At 35.3% G+C, this 20,222-nt stretch overlaps 1 protein-coding gene across 3 annotated transcripts in view; it reads right to left on the bottom strand.

The window, feature by feature from the left end:
- Nucleotides 1–19,092, bottom strand: part of Casd1 (CAS1 domain containing 1) — a 42,551-nt gene extending 23,459 nt beyond the window's left edge. Inside the window, exons 1-5 of one of the 3 annotated variants that reach the window (XM_046426380.2) lie at nucleotides 18,395–19,089; nucleotides 11,573–11,669; nucleotides 10,705–10,825; nucleotides 4,102–4,146; nucleotides 2,766–2,828 (exon numbers count right to left, since the gene is read on the bottom strand). In XM_046426380.2, the coding sequence (XP_046282336.1) occupies nucleotides 2,766–2,828; nucleotides 4,102–4,146; nucleotides 10,705–10,825; nucleotides 11,573–11,669; nucleotides 18,395–18,938 (870 nt within the window). In that variant the 5' untranslated portion in view covers nucleotides 18,939–19,089. Of the gene's footprint in view, nucleotides 1–2,765; nucleotides 2,829–4,101; nucleotides 4,147–6,497; nucleotides 6,521–10,704; nucleotides 10,826–11,572; nucleotides 11,670–18,394 lie in introns of those variants that run through there. The other 2 variants (XM_058573233.1, XM_058573234.1) reach the window with 2 other exon arrangements.
- Between the last annotated feature and the right edge of the window lie 1,130 nt (nucleotides 19,093–20,222).

Genomic DNA, 20,222 nt, shown 5'->3' on the forward strand with positions numbered 1-20,222 from the left:
TACAGAATGGCAAAACACTTGTTAATTCTTTTGTTGTTCTTAGAAAAAAAAAAAAAAAACACTATTGAAATCTAACATGACCTAATATTATTCTGAATTCTGGGTAAATTGCTTAGAGTAAAGCTTTAGTCAATTATATCAACCAATTAAAAGGTATTCGTGGAAGCCTACAGGGTACACAGTATAAGTGTTAAATAAAATACAAGATCAGTGCCCTAAGGAAACGTAATCTTTTGGGGAAGCTGAATCTAACATGTATTTAATAAATAAACTGATCATTATTAAAGGTTCCATGCAGACAAAAAGGAGAAATCTCTAGAATAATACACTGAGTGTATTATTTACAATATGCAGTTATGCTATAATAATATGTGTACATATAGTAATATATATAGCATCACGATTATAATATTTAGTAGTTTACTATTTTCCCTTAAATTATCTCATTTTAATATAGATTCTTACCACCCTATGAAATAGGCACAAAGATATAAAACCTATAAAACAAGGATACAGACTCAGTTATTACTGATCTGTAAGGTTATTGCTAGTGCCTACTAGGAACAGTCAAAAGTTCACTTTTCAACTTTTGAATTTATGTACTTTTCACCACATGAACAACCCAATATTATAATAATGTGTACAAGAAACAATTTAAAATAAGCAAGAAACTTAAAAAGATTTTTTATCTGCCCCATATAAAAAATTAAAATAACAGTTGTTACCTTCCCATTATCAAGATAATAAATGTTCAGTATAGTACTCTAAGAAAATAAAGAATAACAAAATGAATCATTTGTCTTCAGAAATAGGCCCATTTCCAGTCTAGCTTGCTTCATTTTATACCATTACAGAATTTGATAAAAAAAATTTCTCATTAAAATGATATTTCATTAATTTTTCACTAATGAAGGAAAAAAAAACTTCATCCTCATCCCTGGGTAGTTCCCTTTCTCATTCTTCACGAAGAATCCCAAGTCTTAAATTCCTCAAACACGTTTTGTTGGTCCTATTCCACAGCATAAAGTCTAATTCTCAAACTTTACAAAGAAACAATTCATCTAATACATGAGCTCTTGCCTTCTTGCCTCCACTCTTATGACTTCATCTACCTGACAAGAGAGGAAAGAAATGTGTCCCTGTTCCCAACAGCTCATTCCTTATGGTGTTTAAATACTTCCCTTTTCATTTCTAGGGCTATGGTCCATGATAACTTTCAAAATGTCAATTTTGTCTCCCTCTTCCACTCTCCTTCCTTCTCTTAACCTAAAAGTTCAATCATATTTATCCTCAAAACTGTTTCCTTTAATGCTGTCTATTCTTAGTCTTCTTCATCACATGCCTCACCCACAGATTACCTGAAAGAGTATTCTGTCCTTAGCATGCCAATTTCTTTCTCTCTCAAGCATCACCTCAATTTATTATGTTTTGAGTTGTACTTCACCATCCATTTAAACTGCAATTAGAGCTCATTAACAAACTCTGGATTGCCAAATCCTGGATCTTCTTTCTATCTTATCTAGTTTCTAAGGACACACTACTGACTATCTACATTTTATTCCGTCCCCACCCCCTACATGTGATATCACAGTTTCTCTTTTGTTTTTCTTTCTACCCCTTCTACTATACTTCTCAGAAGCTTTTTATAATTCCACTCACCACAAACTCTTCTCTTAAATTTCTAAATTCTTTACCTTTTCAAATTATTCCATTCAAACAACTTCAAGCATCACTTGAACCAAGACTTCTCAAATCCATCTTAATAGTTGAGCTATTTTCTCCACAATTTACCTTAAGTTCCTCCCACTTTTCAACTCTCTCTCTCCATTCTGTTTAAAACTTTCAATGTTCTCTACTACCTTCAAAAGATTTGTTCCAGTGTCCTTATTTCACTAAAAATAACTTAAAGTATTTAGAATAACTAATAATCTAGTATCTGTCTACTTCATTGCTTATCAACTCTTCCCAAAATAAAGTACATAAAAAGAACACCAAAACCAAACATAAATCAAAACAAAAAACCCCAAACCAGACCAAAAGAAAAAAAACTGTTGCAAACAGTTACTTGCAAACAAGTAAGAAAAATAAGGTCAACAAAACTGAATATTGTTTATCCATACCAAATGCAAATGTCTCTAGGAAAAATTACAGGTATAGTCAAAAGACTGATCTGAAACTTTATGGAGACTACCACGGAGATTGTAAAGAGGATTTATGAGAATTCAGGGATTTTTCTGAGGTTAACAACATACTTGCCCTTGTATTTAATTTATCTTCAAAAATTATGAGCTAAAATATACTAGTCTTATCTGCTGGGTCTTCCCTTTAAAAGGGAATAAAGTCTATACAACTAAAAAAGTTTTCTTAAGTACCTGGACATGAGTTTGAAGGACAGTATGGAAAAATGTTCATGTATTAGAAAACATGTATTGTGCAGAAAAAAGATCGGGTTTCAATTAGCTGAGTTATCTCAGTAAAAGAAAAATTTCAGTCTAGAAAATCTGGTATAAGCATCATCTGCCTTAGGATTGTAATGGTGATAACAGGGCAAAGACATAGGAGCTACACTTGCTGTTTGTTTTCAGTGAAGTGTTAGCATCAGTCTGGAACAGCTTAATTGCTCTCAAGAAGGTGGGAGAAGTACAGGAGAGTGAGTAAAGGGAAGAAAAACATGGTTGCTCGTGAGTTTTTTAAAAAATTTGGTTGCTCACCAAAAAAAAAAAAAAAAAAAAAAAAAAAAAAAGCCTATATTTGCAAATACAGACCTCAGTCCACACTTTGATACACTGTTTCATAGAACCATTAACTTCTGGATGCCACAGAAAATCCTAAAAGAGAAATGTTAGAAATAAAAAAAAGTACAAAATACTAATATTTCCACCATTGAAAATAAACACTGACAACATTCTCTTAAAGAATACTTAAAAACACCCAGTCTAAAACATCTTCATCTCCTATCTATCTCAAACTTGCAAGAATCTCAAGCAAGTCTCCTCATATGCACTTTCGTTCTCTTCCAGTCTTTACACTTATACCAGAGAAATCTTCAAGAAATTTAAATCTGATCTTGCCACATTCTTATTTAAATATTCAAGGACTTTTAATTGGCCTCAGAATAAAACCCAAAATTCTTTAAAATTGCTAAGAAGGTAGAGAATGTGGCCTCTACCTGTCCCGTTTGACTTTTCTCTTGCTTCCTTTTCCTTGCTCTGTTATAGTTTGGATCTAATATGCTGGCCGGGTACTAAAGGTGTGGTCTCCAGCTAACAATGAACTGAAATCTCTGAAACCTGAACCAAAATAAATCTTTCCTTTATTGTTATTTTCCCCAGGTATTATGTCATAGTGACCATAAGCTGACTAATATGCTAAGTACCTTTTCAGTTCTCTTTCAGCTCCTTGAGTGCTCCACATGCTCCTTTGTCTCTAGAGTTTTCCCATACACTGCTACTTCTACACGTACTGTTTTTAATGTTCGTGGACTCTTCCACTGAGTTTGACCAATCCTACTTATCCTAGAGGACTATGTTAAAACATCTCTTCTTCAAGGAGGAAAACTGTTTTTAATTCTTTGCTCTGTATATTCCTACTTCTCCACTTTTTGTTTTCTGCTATCCTATCCCACCTGTATTTGCATGCAGAGAACTATAATGACCTACAAGTTCCATAGGTGAAGGACATTTACATATATTCTCGGCCTGGGGATGTAGCTCAGTTGGTAGAATGCCTGCCTCACATGCACAAGGCCCTGGATTCAATCCCCAGCCCCGCAAAAAAAAAAAAAAATAAAAAAAATATATATATATATATACACACATACATATATATATATTCTTTTCTTGACATTAATCCTGTATACATATTCATTTCAAATTATCATACAAGGTTATTTTCTCCTGGATAAAAATTTGAGAGATAAATAATAAATGTTTATTACATGAAACAACTTACATAAAACATTTATTCCAATTACTGTATCAACTCTCAAGAATACACTTAAATCTATTTAGTATGTATAAAGCACTAGTTGATCTACAAATAAACTGACCAATGAATATGGCTTCAACATTATACACTTAGCTTACTAGTATAGAAACTTACCACTTTAACTGATGCAATCTTGTCTTCAAAAGGAATGTTTTCATGCTGCCATTTAAAAAAGGAGACAACAGAGAAGTTTGTTGTATAGGTTAAACTTGTGTAAATAATGTTCCTTTTAGCTGCTTTTGTTGATCTATTTTTATATACCAATTCTAGGTTATCTATATGTTCAACTTGAAAGGACAAAACAAATAAACAACAACAACAACAAAAAGTACATAACACACCAAAAAAGTAGGGGCTGAAGGCATAGCTCAGTGGTACAGCACATGCTTTAATAAGGGCAAGGTCCTAGATTCAATCCCCAGCACCAAACAAACAAAACAAAACAAAAAAATGACACCAGTTGTTTATGTGCGATTTTCAACATCTAAGATGTGGATAAGACAAAACTTGAGCTAAAAACAAGTAGATGCATGAACATACCTATATAAATTATCTTTCTGCCAAACCTGCTATGAATCCAATTAAGTACTAGTATTACTATCTGTAGCAGAAACAGACTGCTTTCCTACATTGCCTAAAACCCAGCCAGTTAGTCAAGGCCATGATTAGTTCTGGCTAATGCAATAAGGCCCGATGTGATGTGGGTCACTTCCAGGCTGAATTTCCCCAAACAGAAGGTAATTCCTCATTTAGTGCCATGTATTTTAGATGGGCTGGCAAAAGGCTTTGTTCCACACAAGTCATTCAGGGATTGCTGCTATTGGAATTTTTTACCATTTTCTAGTGTACTTTGGAACTAGCTCACCTGACTTCAGAGACTGAGGAGGCTGAATGCTCCAGAGAATACCAGGTATTAGAAATTCCAATAGCAGAAATCCTTGAATGACTGTGTAGAACAAAGCCTCTTTTCAACCTATGAAGAACATGTAGCACTAGGTGAGGAATCATCTTGCATTTTGTTCAGATTGTAGTTTGTGGCTAAAGCAACATTTCAGTCCATTCCCAATGACATATTAGTAATGGGCCCTGATTGAACAGGAATAGATGTACATGACTCTAAGTTATGAGAGGTTTTACTTTGAAAACAGGAGATAAATATCCACTTGTAAAACAAAATTAAAATTTGGAGACTACAACTTCTTGTTATCAGGCAGTCCATACAAAGAATGGAAATCCTTTCAGAGTTAGACATCCTGGGAGGGTGGGAGTAGGGGTGGTCAATAAGAAGTAAATTCTGTTTCTAAAAATAAGGTTGAAATGTTTTCATTAATTTAATCAAATAATATTTAAATTTATTTTCTCTATGAAATAAAGTTTACTTTTATCAATTGACTTTTAAGATTCTTGTTGATTCTCTTAAAGCTTCATTTCCCCCCAAAAATCTTGGGACCATTAAGTTAATGAAAGGTTAAGATTTGGCATATGAAAAGCATTTCCTTGATGGAATAAATCTGGCAAACTAAACCAAACAATATCACTCTTTGTTCTATCCCATCCCCTATCTTTCAAATAAATTCTCTTCAGAGAAGTGTGTTGTTTTTCCTTCTTTTGCATACTTTGATTAATTCAACTCAATCTCTTTCTTCCTTTCCTTTACTATTTTAATATCTGACATATAAAGTTGCAAAGTAAAGTAAAAAGCAAATACTCATGAATCCACGATACAAAACACAGCATTACCAATACAATGACCTGCCTGTGTAGTTCACTCCCTGTCTTAATTCCTGGCTTTGTCAAAAGAACTCCACTGTCTTTAATTTTGTGTTATACTTTATTATATTGCTTTTATCATGTATATATGCATCCCTAAACAATACAGTGTTTAGTGCTGTTAACTTTCCAACTTTTAATTTTGAAAAATTGTAAAGTTATAGCAAAGCAGGCAGTTAAATAAACACCTAAAACCCTTTGGCAATGGGTTTTCCTATGTCAGTTCCATCTCTCTCCCTCTCTATATACGCAAAGAGTTATTCTCTTTTCCTGAACTATATAAAAATATATTGTAGACACCATAACTCCATATTGTTGGCATATAAATATGCAATAATTTTTCTTGTTGACTTTATTTACTAGTGCTGGGGACTGAACCCAGAGCCCTGTGTGTGAAAGATAAGTGATCTTCCACTGAGTACATATCCAGCCCATGCAATTAATTTTTAACAACTTTATTAAAGCATTACAACTAATGTTTGTACATTCATCTTGTAATCAGCTACCTTAAAATCTTTATTACTTCTAGTAAATTTTCCATATATTCTTTGGGTTTTTCTATGTAGATAATTGTATCGTATGGACTCTTGAGTTTTCTTTCTTTCTAATGCTTAATTTTTATCTTTCTTCAGTTAAATCTTCTAATACAATATTGAATAGAAACAGTAATAATGAATATCATCGTCTTTTTCCTAATGTAAATTATACCATATCCAACATTGCACGTTAAAAACACTTACTGTAGAATTCTAGAATTTTTGTCAGGTTAAGTGTGACTATAAAATACATTACCTGAAAAAAAAAAAAAAAAGAATAATACCAATTTTCTGATACTATTGAGACATGGTTAATGGTATAAAATGTGATCAAAATGTTTCTTGTGTTGCTTTGGAAAAATACATTCTTTAATTTTACAGTATGACTTATTAAGCTATAAAGTTGTAAAAATCAAACATGTTAACAGTGTACTATATTTTTCCTTTAATTTTAAGGCTAATTTAGTAGATGGTTTACAAGTTTAAAATCTTAATGATTTACCTTTTTAGTCATTACCAACTTTCTGTATTCCTGATAATGTTTTTGCCTTAAAATCTATTTTGTCTTGCATTGATATGGCTTAACTTTCTTTAGCATCTGGTGAATCTTTATTCATTTTTAATTAATTAAAATATTTCCGTGTCCTTTTATGTTTTTAAGCAGCAGGAAGTTTTCAAATTTTTTTCAAAACATCCGAAAATCTAGCTCAAAAAATTTAGCTCAAAAGTTTAGTTCCTTGCATTTATTTGGATTATATTTCTACCATCTTACTTTTTGATTTCTATTCCCCTACACGTAGTTTGATCATATACATATTTTTTATATATATATATATATATATACACATATATATGTATATATATATACATATATGTATATATATACATATATATATATATATATATACTGCTTTTTATTTATACACGTAATTGTACTTATATCTATGCATGTTTCACCTGAGAATATATGTGTTTGCATGCACATATAAATACATGTTTGACACTAGATTAAATTTTGTTTTGTTCTGTTTTGTTTCCTTTTCTGGTTTAGAATTTACATCCTCATTCCATTATTTTAGTTTTTACCCTTGAAGTTTTACTGTACTTCTTTACCTTAAGTTTTAAAGAAAGATAATATATTAGTATAGAGTACAATAGAGCATTTTATTGGACAATTCTTTAGTTATCTTTTTACTAAGTGCAAAAAGACAACATTATTTTATATAGATAGGTTTATATCCATATTGTTTACTATTTTCTACAATCATTGATTACTATATTTCAGATCATTTTTTTCTGAATATTTCCCTTTTTCAAATTTATTTTTTAAATACACGACAACAGTGGAATGCATTACAATCCTTATTACACATAGAGCACAATTTTTTGTATCTCTGTATATAAAGTATGTTCATGCCAATTTATGCCATTATACATGTACTCTTTTTTTTTGCATTACAATTCTTAATACACATATATACCACAATTTTTCATATCTCTGTTTGTATATAAGGTATGTTGGCACCAAATTCAAATCTTCATACATGTATTTTGTATAATGATGACCATCACATTCCATCATCCTTGCTAATCCCCTTCCCCTTCCCTTTCCCTTTTTCTGTATGTTTGTTCTTCAGAAACTCTTTTTAATATAAATTTGTTTGATAGTAAATCCTCATAGTTTTTGGATATCTGAAAATGCCCTACATTTTAAGAAAAATAAAGACATTTTTATCCTAGGTATACAATTCTAATTGAAACTGAATGTTATAGCTTGGATCTAAAAGTGCTGGAAACTTTAAGAGGTGAAGCCTAGTGAGAAGTCTGTAAGTCTCTGAGGGCGTGCCCTTAAAAGGGCTCACAAGACCCCACTCTTCTCTTCTTGGCCATGAGGTGAGCAGTTTTGTTCCACGAGACATTTTTACCATGATGTGCTGTCTCACCACAAGCCCAAAGCAAACGGGGCCAATCGATCACAGACTGAAATCTCCAAACTTTCTTATAGTAACAGAAAGCTGACTGACACATTTTCTTTCAGAAGTTTAAAGATATTATTCTACTGGCCTTTAGCTGCCAATATTGCTACTGAGAAATACACTGGCTCAAAGCTTAGTTTTCTATATAAAGGGAATTATAGCTACTGGCATCTACCTGCAGGGCTACTTGATCCTTTACTACTTGCCTACCATCACTGCTCTTATCTTTGGTTTTGCCTTATACTTTGTTTCTTTTTGAGTAGTATTTCCCATTTTCTCAGTCTAGAAATACATCTACAATATTTTTTAAAATTTAGGATCCAATTCGTTTCAAGTAGAAGTGGCCCCCAGAGTATCTAGTCTGAGGTATGGCTGGAAGCAACCTTAAAGGGGTTTCTTTACTGTAAGACTTCTCAAGTTTTTAATATCCTAACCTAAATTAAAACCATCTAAGAGGGAGATATGAGATCCAGCTCAGCCCAAATTCATTTGATCAGAATTTCTCAAAGAACTAGTTTTTTAAGTAAAATATAATTTGAAAAACATTTGCTATGAAATCTTTTAAAAAAATTTTACCCCAATACAAAAAAGAAACAAAATTGAAACAAATAATCTGTAATACTTCTATTCCACTCAACAATATTCATCCTAAGGCTTTAAAAAACAATTAATACACCTTTACAATACACCATACTATGCTAGGAACAAAAAATAATTTTTAAAAACAAAACAAAACAAAACAAAAAACAATTAATGATAGAAAACCTCTGCCTTTGAAGGGCAGAGACAAGAAAATATGTGAACTGTAATTTGGCAAACGCTCTACTAGAACTTTGAATGAAATATTTTTATGATAACTGTCTCAAAGACTGAGACACACTGTCTTTAACTAATTTCTTTTTCAAAAACATACAGATTAAAGTGTATCTTGTTTGTTAACTTTGGGATAGTGGGGCATCCTTAGAATATAAAAACTGAAAACCTAAGTATTATTATTAGGGTTTAAAAATAATATAACATACTGCATCTACTTTTGGCTACAGGCTAGGCCATTATAGCTTTTTCAACTATTGTCAAAACCATTAATGTAATTTTTAGAAAGTCACATGACTCTAAGCCCAGAATTATTAAAGACTATGAAATCAGAAATTTACTTTCTAAAATTTTACTGCAGTTTTTACTTTAAATTGTGATAATTCCCATGTCTTTAAAATGCAATAATTCTCCTGTATATTTTTTTGTGTATAAATAATAATGAAAGATACATTTGTAGGTAACAAATACAAAAAGCAACTTTATTCTTTTCCATTATTCTTATAAGGAATAAGTTCACAAGAACTTAGGACCACCATCATTAGCACTATGGAATAGCTACTTGGTTATGAAGCCCTTAATTTTTCAGTTCCTTACCACAGGGTGGATTGATGTGCAAAGGCAGATTTTCATCATCAATTCATGTGCTATTACTCTTACAATTATGGATTTTCTTGTATTCTACTTTTCACTCTTTGCCATTCCCCATGTCTAATATTATGCTATTTAAAGCCAGAGATAAGAAGCTGGATCACTTAAAAGTGTATAAAAAGGAGAATATGATGAGATATGTCAACCAAAAAATAAGTAACTAATCAAATGTGGAAAGATATTAATTCTTATTAGTTTTCAAAGAAAGATACACTTTTATTCTTACTTTGCCAGGACTGGGGATTGAACCCAAGTCCTTACACATGCTAGTAAGTGCTTTACCCCTGAGCTACATCCCCAGCTAAAAACATATTTTTGAAATGAGAAATTTTCCATCAAAATAGCAGAAATTTATCACACTGCTGTTTAATGGGTAGCATGATTATCCAGTGCCTCAAAGGTTGCAGAAATTTGGGTGCCAACATGATGCTAATTAGAAGACAAAGTGAAATAATTCAGTAATACAATTAATAATATTTAAATTTACATTCTTTAACATAATATTCACGTTGAGAAATTCTATCCTAAGGAAATAACTTAGAAAGCAAAATTTTTACACAAAGTAGAAATGCCCTTTTTAATTGAAAAAAAAAATTGAAACTAAAAAAAAAGAAAGATTATAAGTATATTTTAAAAAGAGAGACTGAAAAAAAATATGGCGAGATATTAACAGGAAAACAAGGGATATTTTGTCTTCTAAGGAATTTTTAGAAAATTTTCCACAGTAAGAATTTATTATTTCTGAAAACTAAATGTTTAAAGTGAAATAAAGCTTGCCAATACCTATGCTCTACTTATTTTCCTTATGTTCCCCATTTACAGCAATCATCCCTCTTTTCCCCTCAATTTTCTCAAAATTAAAGTAAAACAGAGTTTTTAATGTTAATATGGAGAGGCACATTCCTCCTATAATTGTTAAATTGATTAACTTCTAAAATGATAACTGAGAGAAAGGAATAAAAGACTTTTACCTTATTTCCTTCTTCTTTGAACTGAGGGTTAATTATTTTTACAAAAGAATAAAACAATTGACGAATTCTGGAATCTCCAATAAATGCAATATGTTTATCTACAAGGCAATTCTTCGCTTCACTGAAATAAAAAAAACAACAACAACCATTAATTGGCACTTCAAATCACATGATTTATGACAAAAGCTGTATAGGACTGTTTTCACATTCAGTCAGGTTGCTCTAGAAGTTATGTGGCCAGGTTTAACTTAACCAATCCATGTACTTAGTATGAACTAATTCATTAAGTATTTAAAAAGTACTCTAACTGTATTATGTGCCTTATATCCATTATCTCAGAATAACTCCATAAGGTAGATATCCAAGATGAAGAGCAGCAATGATCCTTTGCTCAAGCATTAAGATTCAAACACGGTTAGCTCTTACTTGACTAAAAGCAGCTTGGCTAAAACTGTTGCACTAAAGCTTTAGGGCAAAAACTTTTATCTGGAATTAAGTTTTACCCTCAATCAGGAAATCTGTCCCATATATAGAAGAAAAATATGGTACTCTACTTAACCAACATCCCTCCACTAGATATTAGGACCTAGGCAAGGAGGCAGTGATGTAAGTCTGTAATTACAGCCACTATGGAGGATAAGAGAGGAGGATTGCAATTTGAAGCCAGCCCTGGCAACTTAGTGAAACCTTATCTCAAAAGGAAATCAAAAAAGGGCTGGGGATACAGTTCAGTGGTAAAATGCAAGCCTAGCATGCATGAGGCCCTGACTTCAATCAGGGACCAATAAAACACACACACACACACACACACACACACACACACACTCATGCTAAGGAAAGAAAATCAACAAAATAAAAAAAATTTTACCTGATTTTATATTTATGCATCATACAACTGTGGGGTTGCCAAACTTTTTCTCCAAGAAATCTGCCACTTGAGAGAAGGTATTCACATGAATCACTGCCTATAACAGTAAAATGTGAGTGTTATAAACATCAGTTAATTTTTTATATATGGCTTTCTTGAAACCATTTAAGCTCTTTGAGATCAGATAGTACACAGTTTTCTATGCTTATCTGTACTTTCCAGGTACATATAAACCATTCATGAAAAACATGGCAAATATTAATACATTAATATTCAAGAGGATAAGAGCCACTATGGTTTACACTTTACCCTGTAAGAGACTCCTAACTTCTAAATGCTGTGATCACTGCTCTGGCAGAGCCTTCCTTCTACTTCAAGTTTTCTTTCCAGAAACATCATCCCAAACTCAAACTTATACTTGAGAGAGAAAAGTTGAAGGGATAAAAGAGAAGACTTCAAAAATGACTTCCTATTCAACTATGATAATGCATAATGTGTATTAGCATATCTGGAAACCTGGTTTTAAACAGAGTCCATAGCTAGGAAACCCTTCTGTCCTGTATGAACTGGGATACAGTCATTCTACATCCTTTGTCTATTTAACCATATATTAGCCAAATCCACATGACCAAAGAAGTGAAAAGTGGATATGGAGGCTCTAAGAGCTCAGATATGTCAAATGGATGAAGGAAAAATGTTTAGATTAACTGTGAGGTCACAATTAAATGTATACTAAATGTAATCACTAGTTCCTTATTAATAGTCAAAAGCAAGCTAAATTTGTCTTATGATTACTTCAGGTCAGGCTAAGGAATCTGCTAAAAGGAACACTACAGAATAAAATAGTATTGACCCATTCAGGGTGGAGATAGGGAAGACTCAAAGATTTAAAGCAGAACAATACATCTCGTTTCTCAATCCTGTTATTCATTTATTTGGCCAAAATACAAAGAAAAGGTAATATAAATGCAAAACAGGTATACAAAAATACTGAAGATATTGTTGCTTCAGTGTCCTAAATTCCAAAAAAAAAAAAAACAAAAAACAGGAAAAGTGAATACTACATTGTGCTGTTGGTGGAAAACTGTATAAAGAGGATACTTGATGATTAAGTTTTTGTAGTTACATAACTAGTCTGAACATTTTTATTTCAAAGATTTTTAATAAGACATCTCTAAAGTATAAATAATTAGATCTTAATTCTTTCCAATTATTAAAAACTAATTCTAGTTCTAAAACAAAAATTAGGCTAAATAAATAACCAGGGATGAGTAAAGAAAGGACTGTAGGAACACACAATTAAGTTATTTTCCTAAGAACAGCATTCCTGCATCATTCTTTTATAATGGCCACATAGTAGAATTCCATTTAAGTCTAGTAAATGTTTAAAATCAGGATGATAATTCAATAATTATAGCTTTTCTACCTCTTTAGACACATTTATTAAACCAAGGTAATAGCACATCTATTTTTAAAATAAGTAATGAATTGCAAAAACTAGGCAATAATTCATGGCATTTTCCTTCCTTTTCTTTCTCTCTTTTCTCTGTCATTTGATTTTTGTTTCTTAATAAAAGCCTATATAGAAATTGAACAATGCTAAGTGTCTGGGATTATGCTGTTATGCATTCATGGGTTATCAATATGATTTTGTGGAGATGGAAGTTCTATACCAACATATTAAAATAACCACAAGAAAATGTGTCGAAAATGCAAAGTTCTTTATCAGTACTACTGGTTTTTCAAAAGTTCATCTAGAAGAAAACAACAACTCTAATCTGATGAATCCATATTAGAAAAATCTTGTGCCAAAACAGGTTTTAAGAGGTCACTAACCAAAAGGCACTACAGACACTGTTGTTTTAGAAACCACTGAGCCTTTAAGGAAAGAAAATCTTTTTTTTTTTTTGGGGGGGGGAGGGGTGGGGAGGTGGTACCAGGGATTGAACTCAGGGGCACTCAACCACTAAGCCACATTCCCAGCCCAATTTTGTATTTTATTAGAGACAGGGTCTCACTGAGTTGCTTACGTGCCTCACTTTTGCTGAAGCTAGCTTTGAACTCATGATCCTCCTATCTCAACCTCCCGAACAGCTGGGATTACAGGCATGTGCCACTGTGTCTGGCAGAAAATCTTAATTTACTAGTAAATGCCAGTTAATGATCATTCTTCTTAATATGTGTCATACTGCTGAGATTTTTACAAGCCTTTCATCTGAAATTAATAGTATCTATCAGAAGACAGAGATGACACCAATTACTTTAACAGAGATAATCTAATACAAAGAATTGTTAGAAAAGTAAAAGAAGTAAAAAGTCAAAAAGAAAAGTAAAAAAAGCAATAAGGTCAGAATGGCTTTTTTACATTTTTCATCAAAATAAAAATAATAGTAGTAATAAGTACTATTATAACCTGATTAAAAATAAACCTGATCTAGAAAACCCTGTAAAATTCTTTACTCTAAAACAAATTCTTTTTGATTAGGAAATATTTTTCAGATTAAATTAAATATAAATCTAGATGCCAAAATAATGTAGCCACATTTTATTGCATACATATATGTAAATATCTTCTGGCACAAAGCAAAACAAAAACTCCAGTCACTGTTTTCAGTTGTCTAGCATAACTCTGATAGTTCCTTTAGTACAACCATCAAGAAATGAAAGTTGCCAAGTGCTCAGATAAATCAAGCCAAGAACACAATAAAAAAAGGAACTAAAGGGGCAGAGTTATCTATTTCAGCTATTTCCAATACTAAGATGAATGGCTATCTTCCTCTTTATTCTATTTTCTTAAGGAAAAGCATTCTAGTTTACCAATCTACAGCTTTAGATTTTTATACAGGATTTTTCTGTAATAGATATTTAAGAGCAAACAAACTAAGCAAGCAAGCAAGCTAACACAATAACAAACTGAAAACCAAAATGTAAAAACTAGAGAAAACATCCAAGTTCCTAAATGATTCACAATTTACATTTTTTTTGAAAAGACTACCTCTGTGCCTATTTATACTGAAAGCTGTATTTCCTATTCCAACCATGACAATTCCAGACCTTAAAGTTTACAATATGATCTGTAAAATATTTTTGTTTGCCTAAAATTCAGCAAGTTATATTGTATTCTGGGTTGAAAAACATTTAACTTTTTCTTTAGAAACACTTTGAGTGATTCATTACAAGTAATGTCATATAGATCAGCATCTTTCTAGCAAAGAAATAAAAGACTGGAGTTGCTTTCTTGCTTTTAATTCCTAAAGTTTCAATGTCCTCTTCTCTAAAACATGCAATAATACTTAACATTGACATTTAATATATTTAGTGACAGAAAAGAATTCAATTTCAACAAAATTAAGACATTTGAAGTAAGTTAACTTCATCAATTTAGGAAATTAAAATTTATCCAGATTGGAATTATCCTTAAGGTCACAGTTACTGGCTTCTTGTCACAGAAATTATGTTTTTAATCTGTAATCACACTATTATTAGACACTTTGTGATTCAAGAATGTAAGAGATTGAATAAAATTGAGAAAAAATATGCTTAATTTTTTAAACATCATTCTAGTATTATATATGGAAGTGTTATTAATAATGAAAAAGTCTCTACTTTCTAAAATTGAGATTAGAACATGAATTTCAATAAAAGCTACAAACGAACCAAATGCAAGAAGAAAAATGGAAGGAAATAAAGACTTTGAAAATTATTTATCCAATAATTATTTATGGAGTTCCTACTGTGTGTTAGGCTCTGATGATTTAAAGATGAAGATACCCTTGGAAGCTCACAGTTTGTGTGGAAGAGGCAGATACCAATTATTACAATACATCGTGATAAATAGCTGCAAGTTGTTGCGGCAGAACTGAATTTCTAATCCCTACTTCTGTTGTGGTGACATTTTAACCAGCCCTTCAAGGAAAAACCTATACTTTCTTTCAAGGGAAGAGAGGTCACTGCAAGTAGAAAAAAATCACCCATCTGTAAGAAGTCTAGAAGAGAAAAGCATGCTTAGACTGTAAGCTTGGAGGTTAGGAAGAATAAAGGAAAACCACAGGTAGCAAAAGTAGGCCTGAGTCATATTTTTAAATATTACACATACAACTTTTAGAAAATTACCTCTTGACTGAAAAAAAAGGGGGGGGGGGACTCTTGGTTTGTACTGTTACACTGAATTAGTATTTCCACATTATTTAACCCCCTAGAAAATGCTTGCTCACTTCATCTTCTATATTTCTCCATGTCTAAGAAGCTCTGAGAAGGCATACTATAAGATAATGGCATGAGGCAGTCTAATAGGACCCTAAATCCTAGCTCAGTCACTGAGTCACTGTATCCGCATACACTAGTAGTGTATCCTTCCTAGGCAATTCACTCAGTCTCCAGCTTCATCTTTAAAATGTATATACTACTGAATTCACTTAATCTAAGACCACTGATTGTAAGATTATAAGTGATATCACATTTTGTCATAGAAAAAAATGTTCCCAATATTTGATATGTAAAGTCTTAAAAAGACTCATCCTGGTTACAGAGATTTTAAAGGAAAGGGGATGCAATATGGTAACTGTATCTACTCATAGAATGGTTGTACAGACAAAATCAGTTAAAACATGTAAAACTTTAGTAAACAGTGCCTGGCATTTAATAAGTGCTCAGTGTTAGTACACAGCATTTGCCAAGTTATATTTTCTGTAGTGTGTAGCTCTTACTTCCTTTAGCTTGTAAACCAAGAAATATGAAATATGGATTCAAACTGTCCTTACTCCACCTTGCCAGAGCACACTCCTATCCCCACACCCAAGTTCCTAACACACAGCTTTACCTGCTTGCCCCCTCCTCCAATACAAGATCCTTTCTTATTCTAAAAATTTACAATGTGATTCAAGGGTATGTTTCTTTATGCAAAGGGCATCATATCTGGCATAGTTTGACACTGCATAAGGATGGCTAAAATGTTCCTGGTAAGATGTTTATTTTTCCCAAACAGTCTCTGGCTCAAGTTCTTGACATTCAGTCTGGGCAAGTACACACACCAGGTGTACTGCTTCACACTCAAGGCGCTGAAGTACCTACTGGAAACTGATGACTAGCTTCTGGAGGAGGCTTTACAAACAATCCCAGATTGCTACACTGACTCATAAGGTCCCATCTGACATTCTATTCTCCCTGCTGATGACAGTTCTTGATAAGATGAGATCCATAATCTAAATATAAAAATTAGTATTTCAAGCTTATTGAAAAAATAAAATGCACAGTCAAAAGGGGCGGATTAGATGTTTACCTTTAGGACAATAGCATTATAGTTATAATATATATCTCTAACAGCACATACACAAAATTACCTTAGATTACTGCCATCTCATACCAAACCAGCGTAAAATGATTAATAGTAGATAACAGAAACACTCTCTCCAAATTGTCACAAATCAGTGCATTAACACTGCTAGCTATATCTGCCTAAGAAAGTGTTGGGTTTCTATCACCATGGCCTGCCAGGTCATATGGCCATCAATCTGTAGGGAGCTGGAGGAGAGAGGCCAAAAGGATAGTAAGAATCTATCTTTTTAACTCAACTTAGTACATTTATATCATGAACTGTCCATCTATATGGTACTAAAGTATAAACTTTTTAATATTCAAGAGTTGGAGATAACAACAAAAGCAGCAAAATTTATCAAAATGCCCAAGCGCTGAAAGGTCTCTTGGGATTAGAGGACAGCTCAGATTCTAGGACCCGTTTACTGCATATTTTGCCAAAGTGGGTGTGAAGTTAAATGGGCACACTGTTAATATGCACCTGTCCATTACACATTAGATCTTGACTAATTAATCTCACAGTCACCAAGAACTGTCCAGATAATGGCTTTAATAGTACTAGGAGCCAAAAATAAAAGATCCTATCATTATTAATTTTCCTCCACCTGTCAGCCTCTCTCCTGGTGGCATTTTTACAGAGGAAAAAAAAAAATCAATCAGCAAGGACAAGTAAATATCCTTGATTACTGAAAGATAATTCATTCTGAAATAAGGAGGTCATATTTCCTTTCTGCTTTTACACCAATTTCAAAATCCATACGGAAAGTCTGCTTTCCAACTGCTTACAACTTTTCTTTCACTACCCACCCCTACTACTGTCAACTCATAACTTCTTTTCAAAACTCTGTCCCACAGAAATCTGCAACCCAAACCTTTTAAACATGTGTGAATCATAAGACTGGGTGGCACCTCCTCCATTTGGACCATAGGCATCTTTAGCCAGGGGTGGCCCTTTTGGCAAGGGAAAAGGGGCAGCCCTTGTCGCTGTCCAACAGTTGGGCCTGGCTATTTCAAGGCAGAGGCCAGATTAAACAAAGGCCATAGCGCCTGACCCCTAAGATGCAGATCTGCTACCGGGCTCCAAAAGGAGGTGCCCTTGTAGGGCGGCCTTGGCCTTCTCGCGACTAGGCAGTCTCCAGGGCTTCTTATCCCACCTCCTGCCAGAAAGCCTGGCCTGGCGCCATCCCTGAGCCCGGCTAGCACGGGAACCGGATCCCCGAGGCCACTCAGGCCAGGCGTGGGCGAGAGCCCCTGACCTCTGCGCGGGTAGCTGGGGGGCCCAGAGTCAGGTGCCCTCAACCTGAAGGCCCGCAGAGGGGACGCGCAGTTGTCCTGGGGCGTCGACCCGCCACTGGGGACACCTGGGGCACGTGGGGGTACCGCCTCCCCCGCGGGCCGGGCCGGCGGGAGGCCGCGTGAGCGTGGGCGTGTGTTGGGCGAGGGGGCGGCCTCCGCAGCCGCGTCGCCGCCTCCCCCCGCCGGCCCGGGCCAGGGGGAGGGCCCGCTCACCTCGGTAGCGGCGGGAGGCGAGGTGGCATGCCGCGAGCAGCAGCACAGCCACCAGCGCCAGCACCTTGGCGCTCCTCACGCTGAAGTAGTGGTTGATCTCCCTCTTGCCCAGGTTGTAGGCCAGAGCCGCCATCTTGGTTCCTCCATGACAACAGTGCGCGGCGGAGCGGGGAAGGGGCGCCGCACAGGGGCAGCACTGGGGCTGCCGCCGCCAGCCCCCGCGGCCGCCACCCGCGCCTCCTGCCTGGGAGCCTGACCCCGAGACTGCGGCACCCTCGGCCTCGGCCTGCCCCTCCTCGGCCGCGGCCGCCTCAGCGGCCTCCCCCCAGCCCCGCCGCCGCTGCTCCGCCGTGCCGGTTCCCCAGGCGCCCTGGACGCCTGTCTCCTCCCCTTCCTCCTCCTCCTCTTTAGCCTCCTGCCTTAATAGCGGCTGCGCCTGCGAGGGGGGTCCGGATGCCCGGTGCTCCGGGGTCACTGGCCCCATCCGGCCCTCCGGGGTCACAGGGTCACGGGCGGCGGCGGGCTGCGGCGGCTGCAGAGACATGGGGCTGCTGGGCGAGGGGACCAGGGGTTCCAGCCTGGCTTGGATGGGAGCCCCTGGGCAGTCTGCTGGTTGTCGGCCGCTACCTGAGCCAGGTTGGGGCAATACAACTATAGTTCCGGGAGAAAAGTACACATCGTTCCACTCCCTCCTTCCCTATCACACCCTTTTCTGAACTTTCTACTATCCGAACCCGCCCAGTGTCGTGGGGCTAGAGTGAGGTTCTCCCCAACCTGTCTGGCCAGTCTGGCTGCTCCCAGGTGCTGGCCAGGTGTTGGGGTTGCTGGTAGTCCTAGCACCCAACGCACTGGGTAAGATCGGTCTTAGTACTGACTTGTCCCTATCTCTTGAAACTTTTACTTTTTCTTTTAATGTCCTGATTGCCCAGTTCCAGTGGACCTAGAATGCACCAAAGTACAGAGTGGAAGGTACAGAAGGAGCCTAAAGTGTCAGTAAGAAAAGAGCTGGATTCTTACTTGTATTTACACAAAGGTTGACTAGGATATGAAAAGGAAAAACAAAATGTGCATGACAATCATCCCTGCTCCTAAGGTTGGGCGGAGCAGGCCATTATTAATAAACGATCCCACCTTTTCCTTTGTAAATCATTTGTTATCACGAACGTGTGTGTGTGTGTGTGTGTGTGTGTACACATATATACTTGGTCTTTTTTTATGATGCCTTTCATTTGGGAATGATTATTTACATTGCTTGTGGTTCTTGCCTTGCTTAGAATGAGTCCACTGGTTAGTTGGAGGTGTTGTTGAGCTGAGCTTTCTTTACAACTTTCCCATTTAGCCAGCCATTCCTGAACTTGTGCTTATAGGCCCCTTGCAAAATTATAGAATGTTAGATATGAAGGGACTGTAGAGATCTTGTCTAGTCATTCCCATTCTCTTCATCCAAGGACTCTTTTTATTATATTTTCAGCCATGGGCCTCATATCTTGAAAGATTTTGTCACTTAAATGAAATCACATACATCACTGTCATGAATGTAATGCTAATAAGCAATAAAGTTAAATAAGTGTACAAACACTTAGGCACTGTTCCCTGAAAATGGTCGCTTAATTTTGGCTGTCATTCTTCTGATCTGAGGTTGATCACATGCTGGCAGAATTAAATCAGATATTGTAAAAACCAGATAAATAACTCTGCTAACAATATATGGTCTGCCAATCACATCGTAGACATTTCTATGATGTCATCAACAGCAAATTAGAATTTCTGATCAGACTTCAATAACCAGTGTTAGCCCACAGGGTTGATTTAATGCCTGCCAAAAGTA

The sequence above is a fragment of the Marmota monax genome, unplaced genomic scaffold (assembly GCF_021218885.2).
Source record: "Marmota monax isolate L192 unplaced genomic scaffold, Marmota_monax_Labrador192_F-V1.1 WCK01_AAM20220418_F8-fsc00321, whole genome shotgun sequence".
NCBI lineage: Eukaryota > Metazoa > Chordata > Mammalia > Rodentia > Sciuridae > Marmota > Marmota monax.